The sequence below is a fragment of the Lissotriton helveticus genome, chromosome 8 (genome assembly GCF_964261635.1).
Source record: "Lissotriton helveticus chromosome 8, aLisHel1.1, whole genome shotgun sequence".
Lineage (NCBI taxonomy): Eukaryota > Metazoa > Chordata > Amphibia > Caudata > Salamandridae > Lissotriton > Lissotriton helveticus.
The window spans coordinates 773,949,787-773,973,036 of NC_136069.1; the positions used below are offsets into that span (position 1 = coordinate 773,949,787).

Sequence of the window (23,250 nt, forward strand, 5' to 3'; positions counted from 1 at the left end):
AGTGAAATGGCCAACTAAATATAACACCCGTGAAACCTATGTTTTTTTCTGTGACTTGCTAAGGTTTTTTAAATGTTAATTTCTAATTATAACGTCTCTGAAACTATGGTTTTTTCAGTGAATTTCAAAGGTTTTTTAAATGCTAATTTTTTAGTTGTGATAGTAGTTATACCTATTTTTCTATACTGATTTTCTACAGTGTTTTAGCTGTTTATTTATAAATATTATATTCATTAAATAACATTATATATTTTTCCGAACTGAAATATTGATTAATTTTTTTATTTTCATTTTTTATTTTAATATATTTATATTATTTTCTTTTTAAAAAAAAGTTCCCAATTTTTTTCGGAGTGGCGCACTCAAAGCGTACACATCACGGTGGGTGCATGGATTCTAGACGCCATTTTAGAAAAGTCGTGAAGGATCCGCGTACGGTGTGCGAAGGCTGCGTGTTTTTCAGTTACATCATATACATTTAATATTATGTGATGTGCGCGATAGGTATGCGACCAGCCGCGACTCCTGCTCCCGCACATTCGCGACACATGCGCTTGCACGGTGGTGGGTACCGCGTGACGTCATATATGTGCTGGGGCACGCTGGGTGCGCAACTCCCGCAAAAAAAGATTATGTTCCAAAATGATATGTATGTGTCTTTAATATACATATTAGGGCAAGAGATTATCTAAGATATTCATAAAAATTATATATTTGTACTTAAAATAAAATATTATTTTTAAATATATTTTCGAGAAGTCGGGAGCGTGCATCGTGAGTGCAGAGAACCAGGTCATCAGAGCCGCTGTAGAGCCAGAGAACCAGGTCAGCAGAGCTGCTCTAGAGCCTAAGAAGCAGGTCAGCAGATATTCTCTAGAATCAGAGACCCAGGTCAGCAAAGCTGCTCTAGAGCCAGATACCCAGGTCAGCAGAGCTGCTCTAGAGGCCGAGCACCAGGTCAGCAGAACTGCTGTAGAGTCAGAGAAACCAGGTCAGCAGAGCTGCTTAAGAGGGAGAGAACCAGGTCAGCAGAACTGCTTTAGAGCCATAGAACCAGGTCAGCAGAGCTGCTCTAGAGCCATAGAACCAGGTCAGCAGAGCTGCTCTAGAGGCAGATAACCAGGTCAACAGAGCTGCTTTAGGGGGAGAGAACCAGCTCAGAAGAGCTGCTTTAGAGCCAGAGAACCAGGTCAGCAGAGCTGCCCTAGGGCCAGAGAAACCAGGTCAGCAGAGCTGCTTTAGCTGGAGAGAACCAGGCCAGCAGAGCTGCTTTAGAGCCAGAAAACCAGGTCAGCAGAGCTGCTCTAGAGCCATAGACCATGGTCAGCAGAGCTGCTCTAGAGGCAGAGAACCAGGTCAGCAGAGCTGATTTAGAGGGAGAGAACCAGGTCAGCAGAGCTGCTCTAGAGCCAGAGAATCAGGTCAGCAGAGCTGCTCTAGGGCCATAGAACCATGTCAGCAGAGCTGCTCTAGAGCCAGAGAACCAGGTCAGCAGAGCTGCTGTAGAGCCAGAGAAACCAGGTCAGTAGAGCTGCTTTAGAGCGAGAGAACCAGGTCAGCAGAGCTGCTTTAGAGGGAGAGAACCAGGTCAGCAGAGCTGCTTTAGAGCCAGAGAACCAGTTCAGCAGAGCTGCTTTAGAGCCAGAGAACCAGGTCAGCAGAGCTGCTCTAGAGACTAAGAACTAGGTCAGCAGAGCTGGTCTAGAGCCAGAGAACCAGGTCAGCAGAGCAACTGTAGAGCCAGAGAAACCAGGTCAGCAGAGCTGATTTAGAAAGAGAGAACCAGGCCAGCAGAGCTGCTTTAGAGCCAGAGAACCTGGCCAGCAAAGCTGCTTTAGAGCCAGAGAACCAGGTCAGCAGAGCTGCTCTAGACCCAGAGAACCAAGTCAGCAGAGCTACTTTAGAGCCAGAGAACCAGGTCAGTAGAGCTGCTTTAGAGCCAGAGAACCAGGTCAGCAGAGCTGATTTGGAGCCAGAAAACCAGGTCAGCAGAGCTGCTATAGAGCCTAAGAACCAGGCCAGCAGAGCTGCTCTAGAGCCAGAGAACCAGGTCAGCAGAGCTGCTGTAGAGCCAGAGAAACCAAGTCAGTAGAGCTGCTTTAGAGGGAGAGAACCAGGTTAGCAGAGCTGCTCTAGAGGGAGAGAATCAGGTCAGCAGAGCTGCCCTAGAGCCAGAAAACCATGTCAGCAGAACTGCTTTAGAGCCATAGAACCGGGTCAGCAGAGCTGCTTTAGAGCCAGAGAACCAGATCAGCAGAGCTGCTCTGTAGTCTACGAACTGGGTCTGCTGAGCTGCTCTAGAGCCAGAGAACCAGGTCAGCAGGCCTGCTGTAGAGCCAGAGAAACCAAGTCAGTAGAGCTGCTTTAGAGGGAGAGAACCAGGTCAGCAGAGCTGCTCTGGAGGGAGAGAACCAGGTCAGCAGAGCTGCTTAACCCCTTCGACGCTCATGATGAGCTGGGCTCGTCATGAGGTAGCCTCCTCGCACCCAGCTCGTCATGTAACATGCACTTTACAGATTCCCAGCGTACGGGCGGAATTCCGCCCGCACGCATGCGGTTAAGAGGGAGAGAACCAGGTCAGCAGAGCTGCCTTAGAGCCAGAGAACCAGGTCAGCAGAGCTGCTTTAGAGCCAGAGAACCAGGTCAGCAGAGCTGCTTTAGCTGACACTGACTGACTGACTGACACTGACTGATTGACACTGACTGACACTGATTGACTGACACTGACACCGACTGACACTGACTGACACTGATTGACTGACACTGACTGACTGACACTGACTGACACTGATTGACTGACACTGACTGATTGACACTGACGGACTGACACTGATTGACTGACACTAACTGAATGACACTGACTGACACTGATTGACTGACACTGACTGACACTGATTAACTGACACTTACTGACTGACTGACACTGACACTGACTGACTGACACTCACTGACACTGACTGACTACTCTCTACTACTCTACTACTCTCTCTCTACTACTCACTCTCTACTACCCACTCTCTACTACTCACTCTCTACTACTCCACTAAACTCTACTACTCACTCTCTACTACTCATTCTTTACTACTCTCTACTACTCACTCTCTTCTACTCACTCTCTACTACTCTCTCTCTATTACTCTCTACTATTCACTCTCTACTACTCACTCTCTACTACTCTCTAGTACTCTCTCTCTACTACTCACTCTCTACTACTCTACTACTCTCTCTACTACTCTACTACTGTCTACTACTCACTCTCTACTACTCTCTCACTAGTACTCATTCTCTACTACTCTCTCTCTCTACTATTCATTCTCTACTACTCACTCTTTACTACTCTCTACTACTCACTCTCTACTACTCACTACTACTCTCTACTACTCTCTACCACACCCCCTCTACTACTCTACTACTCACTCTCTACTACTCACTCTCTACTACTCTCTTTACCACTCTCTACTACTCACTCTCTACTATTCACTCTTTACTACTCACTCTCTACTACACTCTACTACTCACTCTCCACTACTCAATCTCTACTACTCGCTCTCTACTACTCACTGTCTACTACTCTACTGCTCTCCACTACTCTCTCTACTACTCACTCTCTACTACTAGCTCTCTACTACTCACTCTCCACTACTCTCCACTACTCTCTACCACTCACTCTCTACAACTCTCTCTCTACTACTCACTCTACTACTCTCTACTACTCACTCTCTACTACTCTCTCTCTACTCACTCTCTACTACTCACTCTCTACTACTCACTCTCTACTACTCGCTCTCTACTACTCTCTACTACTCACTCTCCACTACTCACTTTCTACTACTCGCTCTCTACTACTCTCTACTACTCACTCTCTACTACTCTCTCTACTTCTCACTCTCTACTACTCATTCTACTACTCTGTCTCTACTACTCTCTATTACTCACTCTCTACTACACACTCTACTACTTGCTCTGTACTACTCTCTACTACTCACTCTACTACTAACTCTCTACTACTCCCTACTCCTCACTCTACTACTCACTCTCTACTACTCACTCTCTACTACTCCACTACTCTCTACGAATCATTCTCTAATACTCTACTACTCTCTCTACTACTCATTATCTACTATTCTCTACTACTCACTCTCTACTACTCTCTACTACTCACTCTCTACTACTCATTCTACTACTCACTCTCTACTACTCACTCTCTACTACTCACTCTCTACTACTCTCTTCTACTACTCTCTACTTCTCACTCTAATACTCACTCTCTACTACTCTACTACTCACTCTCTACTACTCACTCTACTACTCTCTACTACTCACTGTCTGCTACTCTCTCTACTACTCTCTAATACTCTCTACTACTCACTCTCTACTCTCTACTACTCACTCTCTACTCTCTACCTCTTTCTCTACTACTCTCTACCTCTACCTCTCTACCTCTACACCTCTACCTCTCTACCTCTCTACCTCTACCTCTCAACCTCTCTCTACACGCACACATATGCACATATATATATGCATATGCATTTATATATATATGTATGTGTGTATATATATATATATATATATACATACATACCTATACAAACATATATATAAAATGCATATCTATATAAATACAAATATAAATGCATGCATACATACACATATACGCATACAAATGCATGTTATGTACATGAAAGTTTGAAAAACACTAATACAAGCAAAGCTAAAAAGCCACCTAATATCAAACAGAATTGCTTTAACTTAACGAGGGCGTAACCTATTGCATTTTCAATGCTTGCTTACTTTGGTACCATCAAGAAGGCATTGAGATGTGTCACACATTTGCCATAAATTCGGAATGTTAGCACTCTAGTTGCTCATCAGATCACTGTAGTAAAGAAACTGCTTACCAGGGAAGTCAGCTGCTGGTATTCAAAGTGCATGTTTCAGTCTGCATGTCAGAATTTTTTTATGAAATAGAAGAGGATTTGAGAAGTCACTCAAAATGTGCCCTATTTTTCTTTCTGCAGCACTAATCATACTTTCTATGGCAAAATGAACCCCCTAATTTTGTTGCTTTGCAAATTAAATGTTTTAAGTGTTACCTCTTTATTCCAATCAAGATGGCTTCAGGTGTGCCATACTTTTGTCATAAGTAAGACTGTTAGCGCTCTAGTTGTTCTGTAGAACACTCTGGGACATTCTGTCATTGGGGTATATTTGGGCTACATCTGGGTGATATTTGTGCTACATTTGGACTCTTTTGTCTCTGGTGGCCATCTTGGGAGACGTATTTGTTATGAAGTTTCCTAATTTCCTCATTTACTACAGTCTCCTCAGTAGGAAATACTTTCAGTTTTTTACTTTGATTCCATCAAGGAGGCATTAAAGATGTGTCACACATTTGCCATAAATTCAGAATGTTAGAACTCTAGTTGCTTATTAGATCACTGTCGTAAAGCTACTGCTCACCAGGGAAGTCTGCTGCTGGTATTGAAAGTGCATGTTTCAGTCTGCATGTCAGAATTTCTTAATGAAATAGAAGAGGATTTGAGAAGTCACTCAAAATGTGCCCTATTTTTTCTTTCTGTGGCACTAATCATACTTTCTATGGCGAAATGAACCCCCTCATTTTGTTCCTTTGCAAATTAAATGTTTTAAGTGTTACCACTTTATTCCAATCAAGATGGCTTCAGGTGTGCCATACTTTTGTCATAAGTAGGACTGTTAGCGCTCTAGTTGTTCTTTAGAACACTCTAGGACATTCTGTCATTGGGCTATACTTGGGCTACATCTGGGTGATATTTGTGCTACATTTGGACTCTTTTGTCTCTGGTGGCCATCTTGGGAGACGTATTTGTTATGAAGTTTCCTAATTTCCTCATTTACTACAGTCTCCTCAGTAGGAAATACTTTCAGTTTTTTACTTTGATTCCATCAAGGAGGCATTAAAGATGTGTCACACATTTGCCATAAATTCAGAATGTTAGAACTCTAGTTGCTTATTAGATCACTGTCGTAAAGCTACTGCTAACCAGGGAAGTCTGCTGCTGGTATTGAAAGTGCATGTTTCAGTCTGCATGTCAGAATTTCTTAATGAAATAGAAGAGGATTTGAGAAGTCACTCAAAATGTGCCCTAATTTTTCTTTCTGCAGCACTAATCATACTTTCTATGGCAAAATGAACCCTCTCATGCTGTTCCTAAATTAAATGTTTTAAGAGTTACCACTTTATTCCAATCAAAATGGTTTCAGGTGTGCCATACGTTTGTCATAAGTAGGACTGTTAGCGCTCTAGTTGTTCTTTAGTACACTCTGAGAAGCTGCAGTAGAACACAAAGGAATCAACTGACAGTCTCTGCTCTTGTTGCATGTACATGTTTTACTGAGAATGTCAGTCTTTATTCTCACATGACTGAGAAAGATAATGTGAATTTATAGAAAATATGCTCTCAGTTTAACTTATAGATCACCTTCCAAACCTCTGTGGGAAAAGCATGAGAAAATAGTTTTCTCTAAAACATGATTCATGATATCCCAGCAGAAGGCTTTTTCACATGGTAAAATCACCTTAGAACACACCACAATTCCTAAAATTAGTATGGTACTATCAACAAACGATTTATAATGTAACTAAAGACTTAAAACCTTCTATTAACTGCAATGCTTTTTAATGAGGTGCAATCGTTTATATTGGTCCCAAGATGGCTGCCAACAATTTCTGGTTTTAAGTGTTGACAGACAGTCGACAGCCAATCAGCATGCAGCTCGTGCTCGGAATGCTAGATATATATATATTTTTTCTTTTGATTTTCTCAGGATCTACTGGAGGGATTTACACAATTTAAGCAAAAGCGTGATCTGCGAATCAGACTCTACCATTTTGCCAAATTTCTTGTAATTCCGTTCAGCAGTTCAGGCAGTAGCCGTGTCTAATCGTCCTATGGAAAATAACATGGGGAAAACACGTTTTGGGACCCCCTTTTTTCTCAGCCCCCAATTGACAAATCCCCCTAAAACTTTCAGGGAAGGAGCGGGCCATCTTCTTTGAGAAAATCGCAAAGATTCGTCCACCGGCGCCAAAGTTATTCCATATAGAATGTTGTGGATTTCCTATGGAAACTAGGTCCTAACTATAACTATCTACTGGCGACCGCCAGTAGGTAATATATATACATATATACTTTAAAATAGTTAATCTTACATATTTAATATATACCATCAATATAATGTATATTAAATAAATCTCACTAATATATAATACTATATATAAATATATACTCATATAAACTAGCATACATATATATTTTTATATAGATATACATATATATGTATAATGTAACACAATTATAAAAAGTATATATTTTACAATCTATTATTTGTTTTGCAGAATTACTTACAGTAACTTCTATAAATATAAGTATGTATGTGTGTGTGTGTCTGTGTGTGTGTGTGTGTGCACATGTGTGCGTGTGTGTGTGTGTGTATGTGTGTGTGTATGTATATATATATTGGTGTCTCTATTGTTTTGAAGCTGGTAGTCTGTATTGTAAAGTGGGTGTATCAAAGGTTTTATTAAGGTGTGAGAAGGTGCATAAGATTTTCACGTGGATGATGTAATCAGTGTTGTCATCAGTGATGTCCTTTGAGATGTCTTCAGTGATGTCACTGACCATGTCATGAATGATGTAATATGGGACATCATCAACAGTGCATTGCGGGGGTGCGAGTTATAGTTAGCTCAACTAACTATAACGGCGGAATTTCTATGGTTTTGTACGAGTGAAATGTCCAACTAACTATAACGTCCCTGAAACCTATGTGTTTTTTTAGTGAATTTCTAAGTGTTTTTTAAAAGCTAATTTCTAACTATAACATGCCTGAAACCTATGGGTTTTTCAGTGAATTTCAAACGTTTTTTAAATGCTAATTTCTAATTATAATGTTCATTAAACCTATGGTGTTTTTCAGTGATTTTAAATTATCATTCCATTTCAACCTAGTGAAATTAGCCGATATCGCCTGTTTTCCAGCAATAGCTTCCGCAAAAAAATTTGCCACAAATTAGAGCGTCAACTAACGCTAATAATATGCAGAGTAAACTTTCCCGTGCAAAAATAACACGAAAATACCACTTTCCGATATTTTCAAAGAGCAGCCAAATCTGGGGTGCGATCCAAAAACAAGCGATAAGCTGCATTAGCAGTAGGAATTCAACATATGCCTTTTACTGGTGTAAAGCAGGACGACTACCTACAGTGTGAAAGGGAACCCAGCCCAGAATCACATCTAAAAACCAACACATGTCATGAAGCAATTTATCAAGCAGCTCCAACACGTAAAGAGGCTACAACACCCACTGCCACCACCCTCAGGACCTCCCCCCCAGACCACCCCCTCCCTACTACCACCGAGGCAGCGCAGAACAGGACAGCTGACCTTCCAAAAACGGCATGGTCCCTCAGCCACACAATAGCTGAATGTTGGGAGATGTGGCAACCAAGTATGTGTGAAGGACACAAGTCACCCATCAATAAAAATGCACACAATACCAAGTGTAGCGGTGATGTGCTGGACTGACCTCACTATGTAGAGCACAAACCTCTCCATGTGGACATATACTGCTGGTGCTTGTAGTGTTGTGGACAATAGACACAACCATGTTACCTCGGGGAGTGGGGAAGTTCTCGGTCATGTAGCTGTGTTGTCCCCCCCTGGAAGCGGAAGCGGAGTGGGCTGCTCCAACATAGGCCACTCCAGCGTAGGAGTATGAATAAATAGGCTGAGGCTCGGGCGTGGTTTACTCATTGGAAGGCCAACGCGTCTGCCAGAGTGGCGGCCCTCACCCTGCCATGAGGCTTCTGCAGTGACCACCGGCCTCCTCGACACATGCCCCCTGCAAACCCAGCGGCACAGCACCGCAGAGTTATGTCTGTACAGAGTACTGCCTTCGATGTACACTGCAGACAGCAGGGCTCACAATTCAGACCGAGTCGCGATTGCAGATGACACAGTCCAGTAGGCAAGAGACATTGCTCCCAGTGCGGCCCTCCCAGACCACGCATCATCGCAGTCTGTGCATGCGCTGAGTGCTTCAGGTGCCACTAACTCAGTGCACCACAAGTCATCACCACATAGCCTTATTACGGCAGAACTCAGTAGACAAAAGATATTGCTACCAGTGCGGCCCGCCTGGACCACCCAACATCGTAGGGTGCGCACACGCTGAATGCTTCAGGTGCCACTAACTCAGTGTACAACAAGTAATCGACATGAAGCCTTATTAAGGCAGAATTCATTAGACAAAAGACATTGCTCCCAGTGCGGCCCGCCCGAACCACGCATCATCGCAGGGTGCGCACACGTTGAGTGCTTCAGGTGCCACTACCTCAGTACACCACAAGTCATCGCCACATAGCCTTATTAAGGCAGAATTAATTAGACTAAAGACATTGCTACCAGTGTGGCTCACCCGGACCATGCATCATCGCAGGCTCCGCACATGCTGGTTGCTTCAGGTGCAACTAACTGTGCAGCTCAACTCAACGCTACGTGGCTGTGGGGATTTGCTGACCACTGCCTCCTGCCTACACTACGGTCATCAGGGCTTAAAATTGAGTCTTGATTCATTAATTGCAGAGTCCAGTAGGCAACTAAGTATAACGTCCCTCAAACCTACATAATATCCTTTTAGTATCCTTGCTTCAAAAACATGTTTTATATCAGTTATAGCTTTACTACAATGACCAAATTCATCTTGCAAGTCCAAAGGAACACTGAATGACAGTCTACACTGCGGACAGCAGAGCTCACAATTTGAATTCAGTCTTGATTTATTACTTGCAGACAGAATTCTACTCTATGTCCACGGATTTTGTCAAGAGGAAGTGACAAAAAGCATTCCTTGATGTCTGTACTGACTACTGCCTTTGATATACACTGCGGACAGCAGGGCTCACAATTCAGATCGAGTCGAGATTGCAGATGACGCAGTCCAGTAGGCAAGAGACATTGCATCATCGCTGGCTGCGCACACATTGAGTGCCACATCTACCACTAACTTTATTCAGCTCAAGTCAACGCCACATGGTTGTGGGCCCTTCCTGACCAGTGCCTCCGACCTACACTGTGCTCAGCAGGGCTCACAATTCAAATTCAGTCTTCATTCATTCATTTCAGAGTCCAGTAGGCAACAAACTATCACATCCCTGAAACCTACATATTTCAACTGTGTATTCCATAAATGTTTCATCTTTTGTACCATACATCTACACTGCGGTCAGCAGAGCTCACAATTTAACTTGAGACATGATTTATTTATTGCAGAGACAATTGTACTCTATGTCCTCTGTCCGTCGGTGCAGAGTAGAGCAGAGCAACTTAGTTTAAGAAGGAGAGACTAGCGCTGATTCTGGAGAGAAGTGCGCAAAGATATGGCCATTCCAAGGTTTCTAAAGCCTTAGTGGCATCAAGGAAGACCGAGGCAACCATGAGAGAGGGGTCTATCTCCTACATGGTCGCAAATAAAGTACAGGGGTTGTGTGATATGCTACTGCCAGGCACGAATCTGCACTGGTCAGGTCGCAGCACTGTGGGCAGCAGTAGGAGTAGCCTAGTCGCTAAATCCACCTGCACTCTTTTGTATGGGGCACACCCCCATGCAAATTTGGGGAAGACCCTCAGAAGATAGCGCTAGCGTTTTATGTGTGCCAGTGCTATCGGTATTACAGAAGGAGCTGCACAAGTGTATGCGGCCCCTTCTGTAATACCAAAGTTCTCCGGGGCCCTGCAAAGCTGGCGCAAACTCCTGTTTTGCCCCCAGGGCACTTGTATAATACGACCCCAGATTGCGCTTGACCGAGAAAAAGTCAAAGTTTGAGGCCAACCACAATGGAATGCTGGTCGGATACTTTAACAGGGAGGCCTCTGTCAAAATTTTACCTTCACACTTAGCAACTTTTCTGGAGGATTTCCTTCCAACGTTGATTGAGCCTCCACAGCCGGTTTAACTTTCTAAGAGGCCCTGGTCAAATCCTAGAACTCCTAGGCTCCTGAGCTTTCAGAGGGAGGAACCTGAAATAATAGCTGGGTCGCGGTTGAAAGTAGTTGGCTTGACATTTGACGTCGGGTCGGATACCTCATGGAGCTTTTTCACAAAAGTTCTCCAAACTTCAGGAGGTGCTTCCCGAAGGTCTCCTTGTCAGTTCAAGGTGTCCAAAACGCCAATTCACAGATCTGGAATCTCCTAGATGGTTTCTGAGATGTCTGGCCCACATGTCCTACAATGCACCTGGCCAAATCCTTAAAAGCCCTCTGGATGCACTCCAACCTGGGGACTCTTGGTGCAGATGAGGCAGGTGGGATCTGTTAACCTGCAGCTTGCAGGGAGTCCACTCCTTAATCCTTCTTGAAGCAAGGCACAGTCCCCAGGGTTGTAATAGCACATTGTGCAGCAGGCACAGTCATTCAGAGTGCAGGCCTTTGGGTGCAGATCCAGATTCCAGCAGGGCAATTCTCCTTCTCCTTATAGTTTCAGGCAGCACATCTGAGAGACTGTGCAGCTTTCACATATTTATTCAATGTTCTGGGGAAACAAGCATGACAACTTCCTCCATAGAGTGGCATCTTCTTGTCCCACAAAGCACTCACATCCAAAATCGAACATGGATGACTTCCCTCCAGAGTAAGAGCTGTCAAAATCAACAGTGTAGCTCATTTCCATAAGGTCTCCTCCCCTGACCTTTGCAAATCCCTGTCCTAAGCCTGCCATCTGGCTAGAGCACAGGAAGTGGAGTAGGCACTCCTGGCATTCCTTTTTTTTTTGTCCTCATTCACGCCCTTGGTATCTGAGTAGTAGTGCATAGAGATAAGCATACTGTCACAGATAAACTGGTATAGGCATTGGATGTTACGAGGAGGTTCGCCCATCAGTACTTCAATATGCTCCCACAGCACCACATCAAGATAACCATCAGGGTAGTATGCTGCAGTCAAATACCCAATCCTGTATCGAATTGCCCTATTGGGTATACAAACGTAAAAGGAAGAGATTGCCAAACAGCGTAATCATTGGACTTCGGGGAAAAAAAACCCCCAAAAAAACCCCGGTTACATACTCAACTATGGCCAGTGTAGTAAAGACCAAAAGTTTCTCTTATCTGGATTGCCTGATCTTAGTAGGTCCATTTTTGAAGTTTATAGTACTGAAATGCGCCAGTCCTGCAGGGAGGGGGGTAACAGGTCTTTCAACTTCTTACAAATTTCCCTTCTGGCTAACAAGATTCCAAAAAAGAGTAAGTTCTTTGCTGAACCCTGAAATTCTGGTGCAACCCCAAAGATTATAAGAGCGGGACAAAGCCGGACTTGGGAACCTAAGGCGGTAGTGAGTGTAAGACAGACCGCATTCCAAAAAGAAAGTAACGAAGGGCAATCATAAAACATGTGTAGATCAGAAGCCGCCACCAGACCACATTTAGGGCATGCCACTGCTGGATTGTTTGGAAACTTTGAGAGCCTCTCGGGCGAATAATATGCCCTATGTAGTGTAAAAAGGTGGTTTCGGCGTAACCACGATGGTTTCACTATATTCCACAAGATCTTAAAGGACTCAAACCACAGGTTCTCCACATTTTGATTCGTGATGTGTGCGGCCCACAATGTGTCGAGCAGATGAAACTCACCATCACCCTCCTCCAGTAGTAGGTTGTACCAGAATGAAACCTCTTTCTTTGTTGGAGGCTTGTCGATTAAGAGGGAGACCATGTTGCTATTACCCCCTAACAAAAATCTGCCCTTAGCAGGAACCTGTGAGTGTGCCCAGCTTCGTATTTGCAGGCATTTAAACCTGGAGAGCTCTGGCCGTATCCTAGAGAGTAACACCTCCCATGGGAGTAAGCTACCCTCCACAAAGAGGTACCCCCACTCCTCCAATCCTGCCTCTCTTAGAGGTGCTGCGAGACCATCCAGAAGCCAACTCGGGGACCCAGGTGAGTTCCAGAGTGGAGATCTACCAGAGAAATAATCAAGTTTTATGGAGCGCCTAAGTTTCACCCATGTTTTAGATATATCTCGCAATGCCTTCAATTTGATTTTCTTAAAAAACTTGGGGTCGCCAAACTTAAACAAAAATGCATGCTCAGCTATTTTTTCCCCTCTAAGCAGTGCTGCAAACATATTCCCACAGGCAGAGTTAATGGGTGATTTTAGCAACATCCTGGCATGAGAGAATTGAAAAGCCCACACATATAGCTGGATATCAGGGGCCGCCAAACCACCCTTTTCCCTACGGCGCCTTAGTTTCTTCCAAGCTATTCTAGGGATGTGATCATTCCAAATAAAATAACTTATATCGCTTTGAAGTTGGGCTATCATAGAGGGTTAAAAAAAAGAGGGATGCTATTAAACAAAAAAGAAACTTTAGGGAGAATAGACATTTTAATTAAGTTTGCTCTACCCAATAAAGATAAAGGAAGCGAAGACCATGATTTCATCAATCTACGACACTCCTTAACAATGAACGAAAAATTTGATGGAACTATTTTGTTTATATCGTTATATATATTTAGGCCTAGGTAACGTAAAACAGAACTCAACTGAGCCCCTGCCACAGGCTCAGGGTCATTCCAGACCATGATGTCAGTCTTTGAGGCATTGATTTCATACCCAGACACATTACCATAGTCCTGGGCCAAAGCGATTATAGCTGGAAAAGCCGAGCGGAGTTCAGAGGTGAAAACAAGGACATCATCCGCAGACAGGGATACCTTCTTCCATCCCTCGAAGTTAAAAGGCTTGATGTTACAGTCGTCACGTAGCCGCTGAGCGAATGGCTCAATATATAAGTCGAATAGGAGGGGAGAAAGAGGGCAACCCTGGCGGGTGCCCCGCGTGATTTTAAATGGGTTAGTTAATTCACCATTAACTAATAAAGAGGCAGATGGATTTTGATACAAAAGTCTTACTGCACGCCTACATTTTTCGCCGATGTTAAATTTTCCCAAGACTTCCGATAGGTATATCCAGTTGACCCTATCGAAAGCCTTGGTGGCGTCTAGGGTGAGAACAGCCAGTGGAAGAGATTTTACAGAAGCCATATCAATTGCTCCTATGAGGTCATAGGTCAACTCATAGAGCTGGCGTCCCTTTACAACCCCCTTTTGATCTGAGTGCAGGATATTTGAAGCAACTGCCCCCAACCTATTTGCTAACACTGGCGCAAAGATTTTGTAATCAGAGTTCAAGATAGAGATTGGTCTATATGACCCACTACAAGTTGCCGGTTTTCCTGGTTTCAGTATCAATGTTATTGAGGCATTGTTCCAAGAGATGGGAGGGAGCATTCCATCTTGGAGGATATCATTAAACAACTCGGTCAGGAAGGGGAGGATCGTTAAATTCAAAACCTTATAAATTTCTGACGGCAAGCCGTCTGGGCCGGATGCCCTTCCCTTTTTACTATTAATAATTGCCAATCTAACTTCTTCCTGGGAGATTGGATCATCCAAAACTGCACGTTGTTCTAATGAGAGTGCAGGAAGAGAGACTCCCGTCAACCAATCTTCAACTTGTTTAATTTCAATATTTTTGTCCTCACGGTATATTTCACTAAAAAATTCCCGGAGAACCCCCCTGATTTCTTCATCAGTAGAGTATGTTATTCCATTGGAGATAATTGAGTAGATATTATTTCTGACCTGCTCAGTCTTTGTTTTCCAGGCTAGTAACTTTCCAGCCCCCTCACCATACTCAAAATGAGCCAATTTACTTGCCTCCCATCTCTCTAGAACTCGAGCGTTCAGAACTGAGCCCAATTCCCCTTTTAGAGTAACTACTTTATTTTGCCACTCCTGTACTTTGGTCGTAGGGGCATCCGGGTGCATGGCTATTTCTGTCTGCACTCTGGCCATTTCCATTTCTAAGGAAGTCACAGCTTCTCTATGGGTCCTATTCTTATGTGTAGCTTTATTTATTATAAGGCCCCTTAAGAAGGCCTTTAATGAATCCCATACACTCCCGTGGGAAGCTCATCCAACATTATCCTCCAGGTAATGCTGCATCCAACGAGGAGAGCAATGAACGATCAAATGACCAGGTTCTCATACGACTCTTAGGAAACCCCTCCAGTTCTAAATAGATGGCCGCGTGATCTGATGAATGAAAAGGGAGGTGAGAGACTGATGTCACCAAATTAACCAAAGATTGACTATTCAGAATAAAATCGATTCTTGACTGGTGGTGGTATCTATAATTGCGAAAAGTAACACCTCTTTGTTGTCCATGCAAAGATCTCCAAATATCGTTGTACCCTAGTTGCTTCATACTATCCTGCAGAAAAGGCCTGGTTTTAGATCGGGGCCTGGCTCGATTAGAAGGGGAATTATCCAATAGGGGATCTAAGACTATGTTAAAATCTCCTGCAAGAATAACCGGCTCAGGGAATGAATAAAGGTGGGAAAAAAGGGTCTTCAAAACTGACGGGTCATCCTGATTTGGACCATAATATCCTATAATAGTGGTTGGGGACCCTGCTATGATCACTGATGCAATTACCCTTCTTCCACCAGGATCAACCAGTTTAGAAACCAACCTAGCTTTTATTGATTTTTTAAAAATGATTGCCACACCTCTAATATGTACAGATTGTGACGTCATTATACATAGATCGATCCACCTATTCTTTTTAGCCAACAAATCCATTTCAGGTTCATCAAGATGGGTTTCCTGGAGCACTATAATCTGTGCATCCGCGTCTCGAAGGTACGGCATTATGTTATCTTTTCTGGGATTAATACGCAGTCCATTAGTGTTCCAGGAAAGAATGGCTAATTTACTCATTATAACAAGAAAACCACACCAAGACTTTTACCATCAAGAGCAACATAGTAGTTTCTATAGTGACACAACAGGGTTCATCAGTTACATACCACGAAGGTAAGAAAAAACAATCATATAATCTTCAAACAGCACCCACAAACTCAAAACAAGATTAGAGCGAAAATGAGGAAGTTTTAAAAAAAAATTCCTTGACCCCCCTAAGCCCTCCCTGTGCCCCAAACTACCCCTCCACCCCCCTGGGGAACCCTTGATCTATCTATCTGGAGCAACCAGAAGATAGCGCCCCATCCTGGGTCCCCGCCCTACCCGTGATCATGTAAAGCCAAGACATTAAACCTAGACTTTATGCCTTATAGCTATACTGAAAATTATAGTTTATGTTCCACTCTCTTTTTTTAAATTTTATTTTTTATTTTTATGTGTGTGTATTTGTATATGTGATTATGTGTGTTTTTTTTTTCAAGTTTAAACTAGCATTATCTTCAGGACCATATCAGATTACAGAAAGGATTTTCTGTCTGGACTCACATACCATATTAAATACCTAGCTCTCTTTAACCTGATGCTCCTTTATCTTTGCCCATGGTTAGTAGTAGCTCATCGCAGCCTGAACTGATCTTATGTTATGCATGCTGTTTTTATAAATTACTCTCAGTGTCGCTGGGAAAATTAGTTGAGCAACTGCCCCGTAGTTTCTAAAGGCCTCAAGCCTCCTCCCAAACTCCCACTGCCTGTCAAGTGTGACCCTTGACAGGTCAGATCAAATCTGGAAATTAAATCCCTTACCACTCACAGATTTCTGCTTTAGGGCCAGATTGAGAATGGTCTCCTTAAGTGAATAAGTGTGGAAATTGACCAATACTTTTCGCGGTTTAGTCTGGGGGTTCTTCTTGAAAGGCTCTCTATGGATGCATTGGATGTCTAGAGCTAATTCTTCAGCAGACTGATCCAAGCGTAACGCATCTTTCAACAGTGAGATGACAAATTGTTTAATATCTGAGCCTTCCTTATCCTCCGGAATATTTAAGATGCGAAGATTGTTTTGTCGGGCATTGTTCTAGAGAATCTCCATCCTCTCTGCCATAGCTTGATCTTCTTTCCTAAGCGTTGTGATGTCCACTTTTGCTTGCTCTAAATGTATGGACAGACCCGTTACCCTGTCCTCTATTGACTCTGTTCTTAATGTAAGATCGCTTAGCTTCTTGTCCAGGGACTCACAAAAACATCTAATGTCAGCCTGATTGGCTGCAGAGGTCTCAAACCCTTTTTTTATATCAGCAGATATAGTAGCGAACATGCCCTGTATGGAAGTCTGCAGGGAAGTGGTCATAGATGCATTATCACAGTTAGCTGATAAAGCACTAACACTAGACGAAGGAGCCAGTGCACTGCCTCGTGTGCTATCTTGTGTGCTACACCCTTGCGTTGGAGCATCCGAGGGACCCGCAACCAGAAATGGAGGAGCCGACAGAAGTGGCGGGGCCAATGGTGGAGCCAAAACCAAGGCTAGGGGTGGGGGATGACCGGGTGTACCAGAAGGACCCAAAGTTTTCAACACGGGGACCAAACTCTCAGGATCTTCAGTGCGGGTAAGAGTGTCTACACTCTCTTCCCCTCTACCTCTATTCAAGTCTACTTCAACTTCAGCTTCCATATTAGCATCAAGAGTTTCCGTCGCCATGGCAATTGGGTTGTTATTATTTTGCGTTACTCCAATATTCACTGCCACATCAGGACCCACAACCTCTAAAAGAGTCCTTACTGGGCAGGGCGGGGAGGAAGGTTTATCCGATAGAAATAGCACTTGAGGAATCACCTTAAAATACGACCTAAGTGATGGAGTTATCCTAGACTCTGCACGAGTGGGGCTAGTGGATTTACGTTTAGAGCTCGACTCTTTAGGCCCTTTAGTTGTTTTACACAGATAGGCACGCTTAGCCTTAACCTGCCCTGTTAAATAGGAGGAAAGTTTCTTTTTTGCGTTATCTGTATTGCCAACCCCAGCAGAGACTACAAGCTTTACCACCTCTGAGCCTGAGGCAGGAGTTGTGTTAAAGCAACTGGATGGGGAAGATGTAGTATTTGTAATATTTTGGGGTTGTATTCCCTTGTTTTTTTCCCTTTTTTTGAATCTCTTTTTGCCCCCTTTCGTTTGTCTTTTCTCAAGTGGGGTGACCCCCCTGCATCCGGCCTGAATGAAACACCAGCTGGATCTCCAGCTGACAATGTGGAAATGGACTAACCTCGAGTAAAAGCCCCCCCGACCGGCACTGAGCTCTCCCCACCTCGGGCGTCTTCTCCGGAATCAGCAGGCAATTCTCCCTCTTCCGGTGTCTCCTCTGACACCTCAGCTATTGTGCCCACCTCGGCTGCGGGACCTCCAGCGGCCCCACGTCTTCCCGGGAGAAGAAACCGGATCTTACGGCCTCGTCGCAGCTCCAGGGCGGCGAGACTCCAAACCGACAGGCCAAACCCCGGTAGAGTCGAGGACACAGGTGAGCTCCAGCTCCGTCTCCGACCGAGGCCCCTCTGCCGCGGTGCCGAGCCAACGCCCACAGCAGCCAGGAACACCGGCGAGGAGCACACCGAAAGTGACGCCCCTTCCAGACACATGGGATCTAAACTAGAAAAAGAAAAGGCCGAAAATGCCGAGAAACTCTATAGAAACAAAGCGTTTAGTTTTTAGGAATCTGCGCGATATTGTTTCACACAAGGCATTCGAGTGTGAAGCTAGCCTTTTTCCACTGACAGCTCACGGACGGGAACCCAGAAGCAGAGCACTGCCGCAGCTCAGCCGGCTGCCGCCATGTTCCCTCCTGGCATTCCTTATTGACGTTGTTCCAGCCAGCCACTTATCACCTAATCACAGTAGCTTGGTTAAGCCTTCAAGGCTGACTAATCAGCAGAGACCACTAGAAGGCTGGATCTTGGCTTAAAGAAGTGGGCATTCTATAACTTCTCTTCTTTACTGGTTATGATAAATTTAACAGTGACAAGTTGCTGACTTTATCAATACCAATCCTTTAAGTTCTTGAATGAGATATTTGTACTTCTTTCCTTGCAATAGTAACACCTAAATAAAAGAAATCCTGCATAGATGGATTACATTCTTTAGCGATTTAATCAGTTTATGACTGCTATTACCAATGTAGCCCCTTAGTCATTGATAATTTCAATCAGATGGTGCCTGAAAGCCAAGGGCCTGATTTAGATCTTGGTTGAATGGATACTCTGTCAGACATGCTTGTGATTGAATATCCCATCTGCAAAGCCCAACTAAGAAACTAAGACCCAAATTATTTTTGAACTGTCATCTTCTTTCTTAAACAGCATTATAAGTTATTATATGGGTTAGGGTCTTTCCTGGTGACTGCCACACAAATGTAAATGTAAATGTAGTTGAGCTTATATAGCGCACAGCTACCCGCAGTGGGTTTCCCGGCGCTTGCTTAGGGAACCCTTCCTGATATTCCCCTGTGACATAGCAGGGTATCCACAAGGTGAAAGTCAGGCATCCCGCCGCGAGGGGCCGTTGTGGAGATTAAGCAAGCTGTTGCCCAGAGTCGCAGAGTGTGAACCCATGAGTCGAGGAGGCACCGGGGCGAGAATTATCGAGTCCGTGGAATTTTTAGCCCAAGACCCACCGGGGCGGGGAATTGAACCCTGGTCCAGGACCGATCTCAGATTCCGGGTCTGCTGCCTCTAACCCCTGAGCCACACTTCTCCACAAAACAATGAGTCCAGTTGTACATGGGGATTTTCCGATTGTCTGAAAGATTAAGAGGCACAAAAAGTAATGTCAAGACAATTGTGGTTCATCTCCACCTGATAGAGGCATTAGGTGTTAATGTCAGAGATGCCTTTCACAGGTGAATCTTCTAAGACTTTCATCCACTATGGTGAAAACAAACAAGCTGATTCACAATACTAATCTGAGATAAAATCCTAAACTTACTACATTTGGTATTCACAGAAGGCATTTAGTAGTAGTAAAATTAGGACTCTTAACCTTTCTACTACTAAACTGGGATTAAATCCCAAATTTACTACTTTTGGTATTCAGAGAAGGCATTTAGTAGTAAAGTAAAGTTAGGACTCCTAACTTTATTACAACTAAATGCCTTCTGTGAAAACCAAAAGTAGTAAGTTTAGGATTTTATCTCATTTTAGAACTAATAAAGTTAGGAGTCCTAACTTTACTACTGTTAAATGCCTTCTGTGAATACCAAAAGTAGTAAGTTTAGGATTTTATCTCAGAGTAGTCCTGTGAATTGGGCTCCGAAGCAGCTTCAGAGACCCAGGAGTTTCATCAAGGTATACAGTGTAGTAGATGTGTCTCGAGTTGCTCTTTCTCAGAGGATTGAAAGCATTTTAACAACTGCCGCAAAGGCAACTGGACTAACTCTAAGAGACACATACACTAGCTTTTTGATCAGCTCCTTAAAGCTAGGAATCATAGTATCTTGAAAATAGTGTTCTGAAATGTAAAATGCTGTACGTTTGAAGCAGGAGAACAACCCTTCACATTTAATATATAAATAAAAGAAGATACCAGTGAAGTAATTTCAATCAGTGGCACATTGGAACAAATATGGGATAGGCCACAGACAGAACATTTTGTTAATTTGTATACAAATGTAGAGCATTGTAGTAAAATCACGTGCTGTGCGATAGTAATACATCAGTGATGCAATACTATCTCATTGCAACTCAGAAAACCTCAGTCTCATTGCCACCAACAAAAAGATGGTAATAACACAATGAAGAAAATATATAAAAGCATTGGGGGGCAAATTCAACAAAATGCCATGCAAAGCAACAAGAAAACTTATTGCATTGTGTGACAGGGAGAAAGGAGGAATCCGCCATATCTACGAAAATATGACACATTTCTTCTCTCTCGCTGCGCTAGCCCACTGAGGGCTCTCTAGCACCAATGCAGGCACACTAGCACCATGATGCAAGGATGCCTGCATTACAGGCAACACCTTCCTGCACAAAAAACAATCCTTAGAGGCATTTTCTTCTTATATGTGTGCAGCAGAATGCAGCATGTGTAGAAAAGGAAGTTAAGCTATTTCTCCTCACAGTGCCTCTGTTGGGAAGGTGTACCATTTTAATGGAATCACAGGTTTACTACCCTTAATTAATCTGGGATTGCATCGAAATCTATTGGTCGATGCATGGGAATGATCATGCTCTACCCATGGAACACCTTCCCAATGCAGAGTAACACGTGGCAGCAATTTCTGCTGCATTCCATTGTTCTGGATTTACTAAGCTATGTAGGTCCAGGCAAGGTGGCTTTGTGTGCCTCAGTAAATCTGACACAAGTCTTTGAGTTGCCTTGTGCCACCTTGCACAAGGCAAGGGTAACACGGGCTTAGTAAATTAGGCCTACAGTGTTCTACTCCATATTGGGGCTCATTTTCAAGATTTTGACTCAGGGCAGCACAGTAAGTCACTTTGCTACACTGTCCTGTGTCAAAAGAAAAGAGCAGGATTGTGCTGTATTTATGAGATACAGTGCATTCCTGTCCTCTTTCACTGCTCTGGTGCAGAAATGGTTGGCTTGTGCCAACGCAGGCAGCTTTGCACCATGGTGCAAGGGTATCTGTGTTGTTGGAATGATTGTTTTTGTACAGGAAGGGACACATTCCTGCACAAAAACAAAACAATCAATGGAGAATGCAGCACACATAGAAAGAGGAAAAAACAAGGAGAAATAAAGTTATTTCTCGTTGCTAGCCAACCCCTGGGGAGGCACACAGTTTTTAAACATTCCCAGATTTACGCTATGTTGTAAATCTGGGAATGTGTCAAAATCCATGCGCGTTGCATGGGAACATCCACTGCAACGTCTATGGCACATCCCCCTGACGCAGTGTGAGATAACACAGCAACTTGCGCTGCGTTGCCTTACACCATATCTAAAAGGCCATGAAAAGCCATGCAGGGTGGCTTCATAGACACTATTGAGAGGCCTGTGCCACCAGAGCATCATTAAAAGTGACAATCCGGCGGTGCAGGCCTCTTGTAAATGGGGCCCCTTGTTTCCTTAAAACGGTAATTCAAGAGGTAATATCCATTCGCAAAGTAAATACCAGTGCAGGGCATTAGCTCCTTATTTTGTAGAGGATATAAATGAACCTGAAGGAGGGAAAGCAGGATCTTCAGATTTCACCAACCCACAGTTCGAATAAATACAAGTTAAAAATGTAGAAGCTCAGAAGGAGCTAAGATATCACAACCCGTTTCAAGGAAAGCATTCCACATAGATAGCATTTCTAAACAATGAATATAGTTCTGTGAAGGGTTCAACAGCAAGGTTAGTATTTCAGTTGTGTCTGATTCATTTACTCAATAGTTACAATACAGATTTGTTATATAGAGGAAGAAATCTAACCTATAACGCTTGATCCGCCGAGTCTTCGTGACTTAGACTTTGAAAGTACTGCACGTTCATTGTTTTCATTAGACTCCGAGCTCGCTTTAATAAAGGAAAACATGCATTTCACTTCATCACCTTAATGATCTTAATATTAGTAATAGTATTACACAATATAGGTGGGTCCTCAAAAACAAAAATCTTATTAATAATGGTGAAAAGATATTAGATAAATTAACTGTACTTTAATTTCATACATTTACAACCCAAAAGTCCAAATTGAAGCTACTTAAGAAAGCTTAATGTAACACTGCTTGTTGTCGAGAAGGTAATGTTTCAAATGACAATTTTGATATAAATAGGAAACAATTAAGTTCAAGATTTTGAAGCACTGTGCTGCTGGCAAGGATATTGTTTTTTGAATGAGATAATGATAAGAGAATACATCTCGAACATTGCAGACGCTCTAGGACCAGCAGATGAGCACAAGACGTGAGTTTTAAGAGAACATGAAGACTGTGTAAATGTTGTATGTTGTAATGAAGACTCTGGAAGCAAGCAGGTAGCAGGTAAGTAGTTTAATGCAGCAATGCAGGAATAACAGGACCGTCGCCCATCTGGCCAAGCGCTAACTGCCACAGAGTAGAACCAGCAGTAGTGTCATGGGGAGAACTGTATAAACAATCTAGAAGGTTGATAGGCAAGGAAGAGGACAGATAAGAACAAGCTATGTACAACACATCTCCCCTCCTTGGACAATAAGAAAAGAAACAAAAATAAAACAATCAAACAGAAAAGCTCTCAATGGACATAGTCATTTAAGTAAGCAGGTGGATGGCGAGAGCGTGGACTCCTTAAGCCCACACTAGAGTGGGAAGTATGAGCAGGAGTAGAAACAGGGATAGGAACCTCAACACCATCATTACACAGAGATGAAGAAGCATCACCACCACCCACCTCCCCCCGTACAGCAGGCAGACCAGACAAGTCTGAATCCCCCTTATCGGGTAACATGTAACCATTACAACCATCTTCAGAAG

The 23,250-nt window shown here is 43.4% G+C and overlaps 1 protein-coding gene across 1 annotated transcript in view; it reads right to left on the reverse strand.

Moving 5' to 3' along the window:
- The window catches only part of LOC144772911 (uncharacterized), a 2,519,762-nt gene that overhangs the window by 578,942 nt on the left and 1,917,570 nt on the right, over positions 1-23,250 (reverse strand). Inside the window, exon 17 of the mRNA XM_078657606.1 lies at positions 22,229-22,312. Coding sequence (XP_078513732.1) covers positions 22,229-22,312 — 84 coding nt within the window. The remainder of the gene's footprint in view (positions 1-22,228; positions 22,313-23,250) is intronic.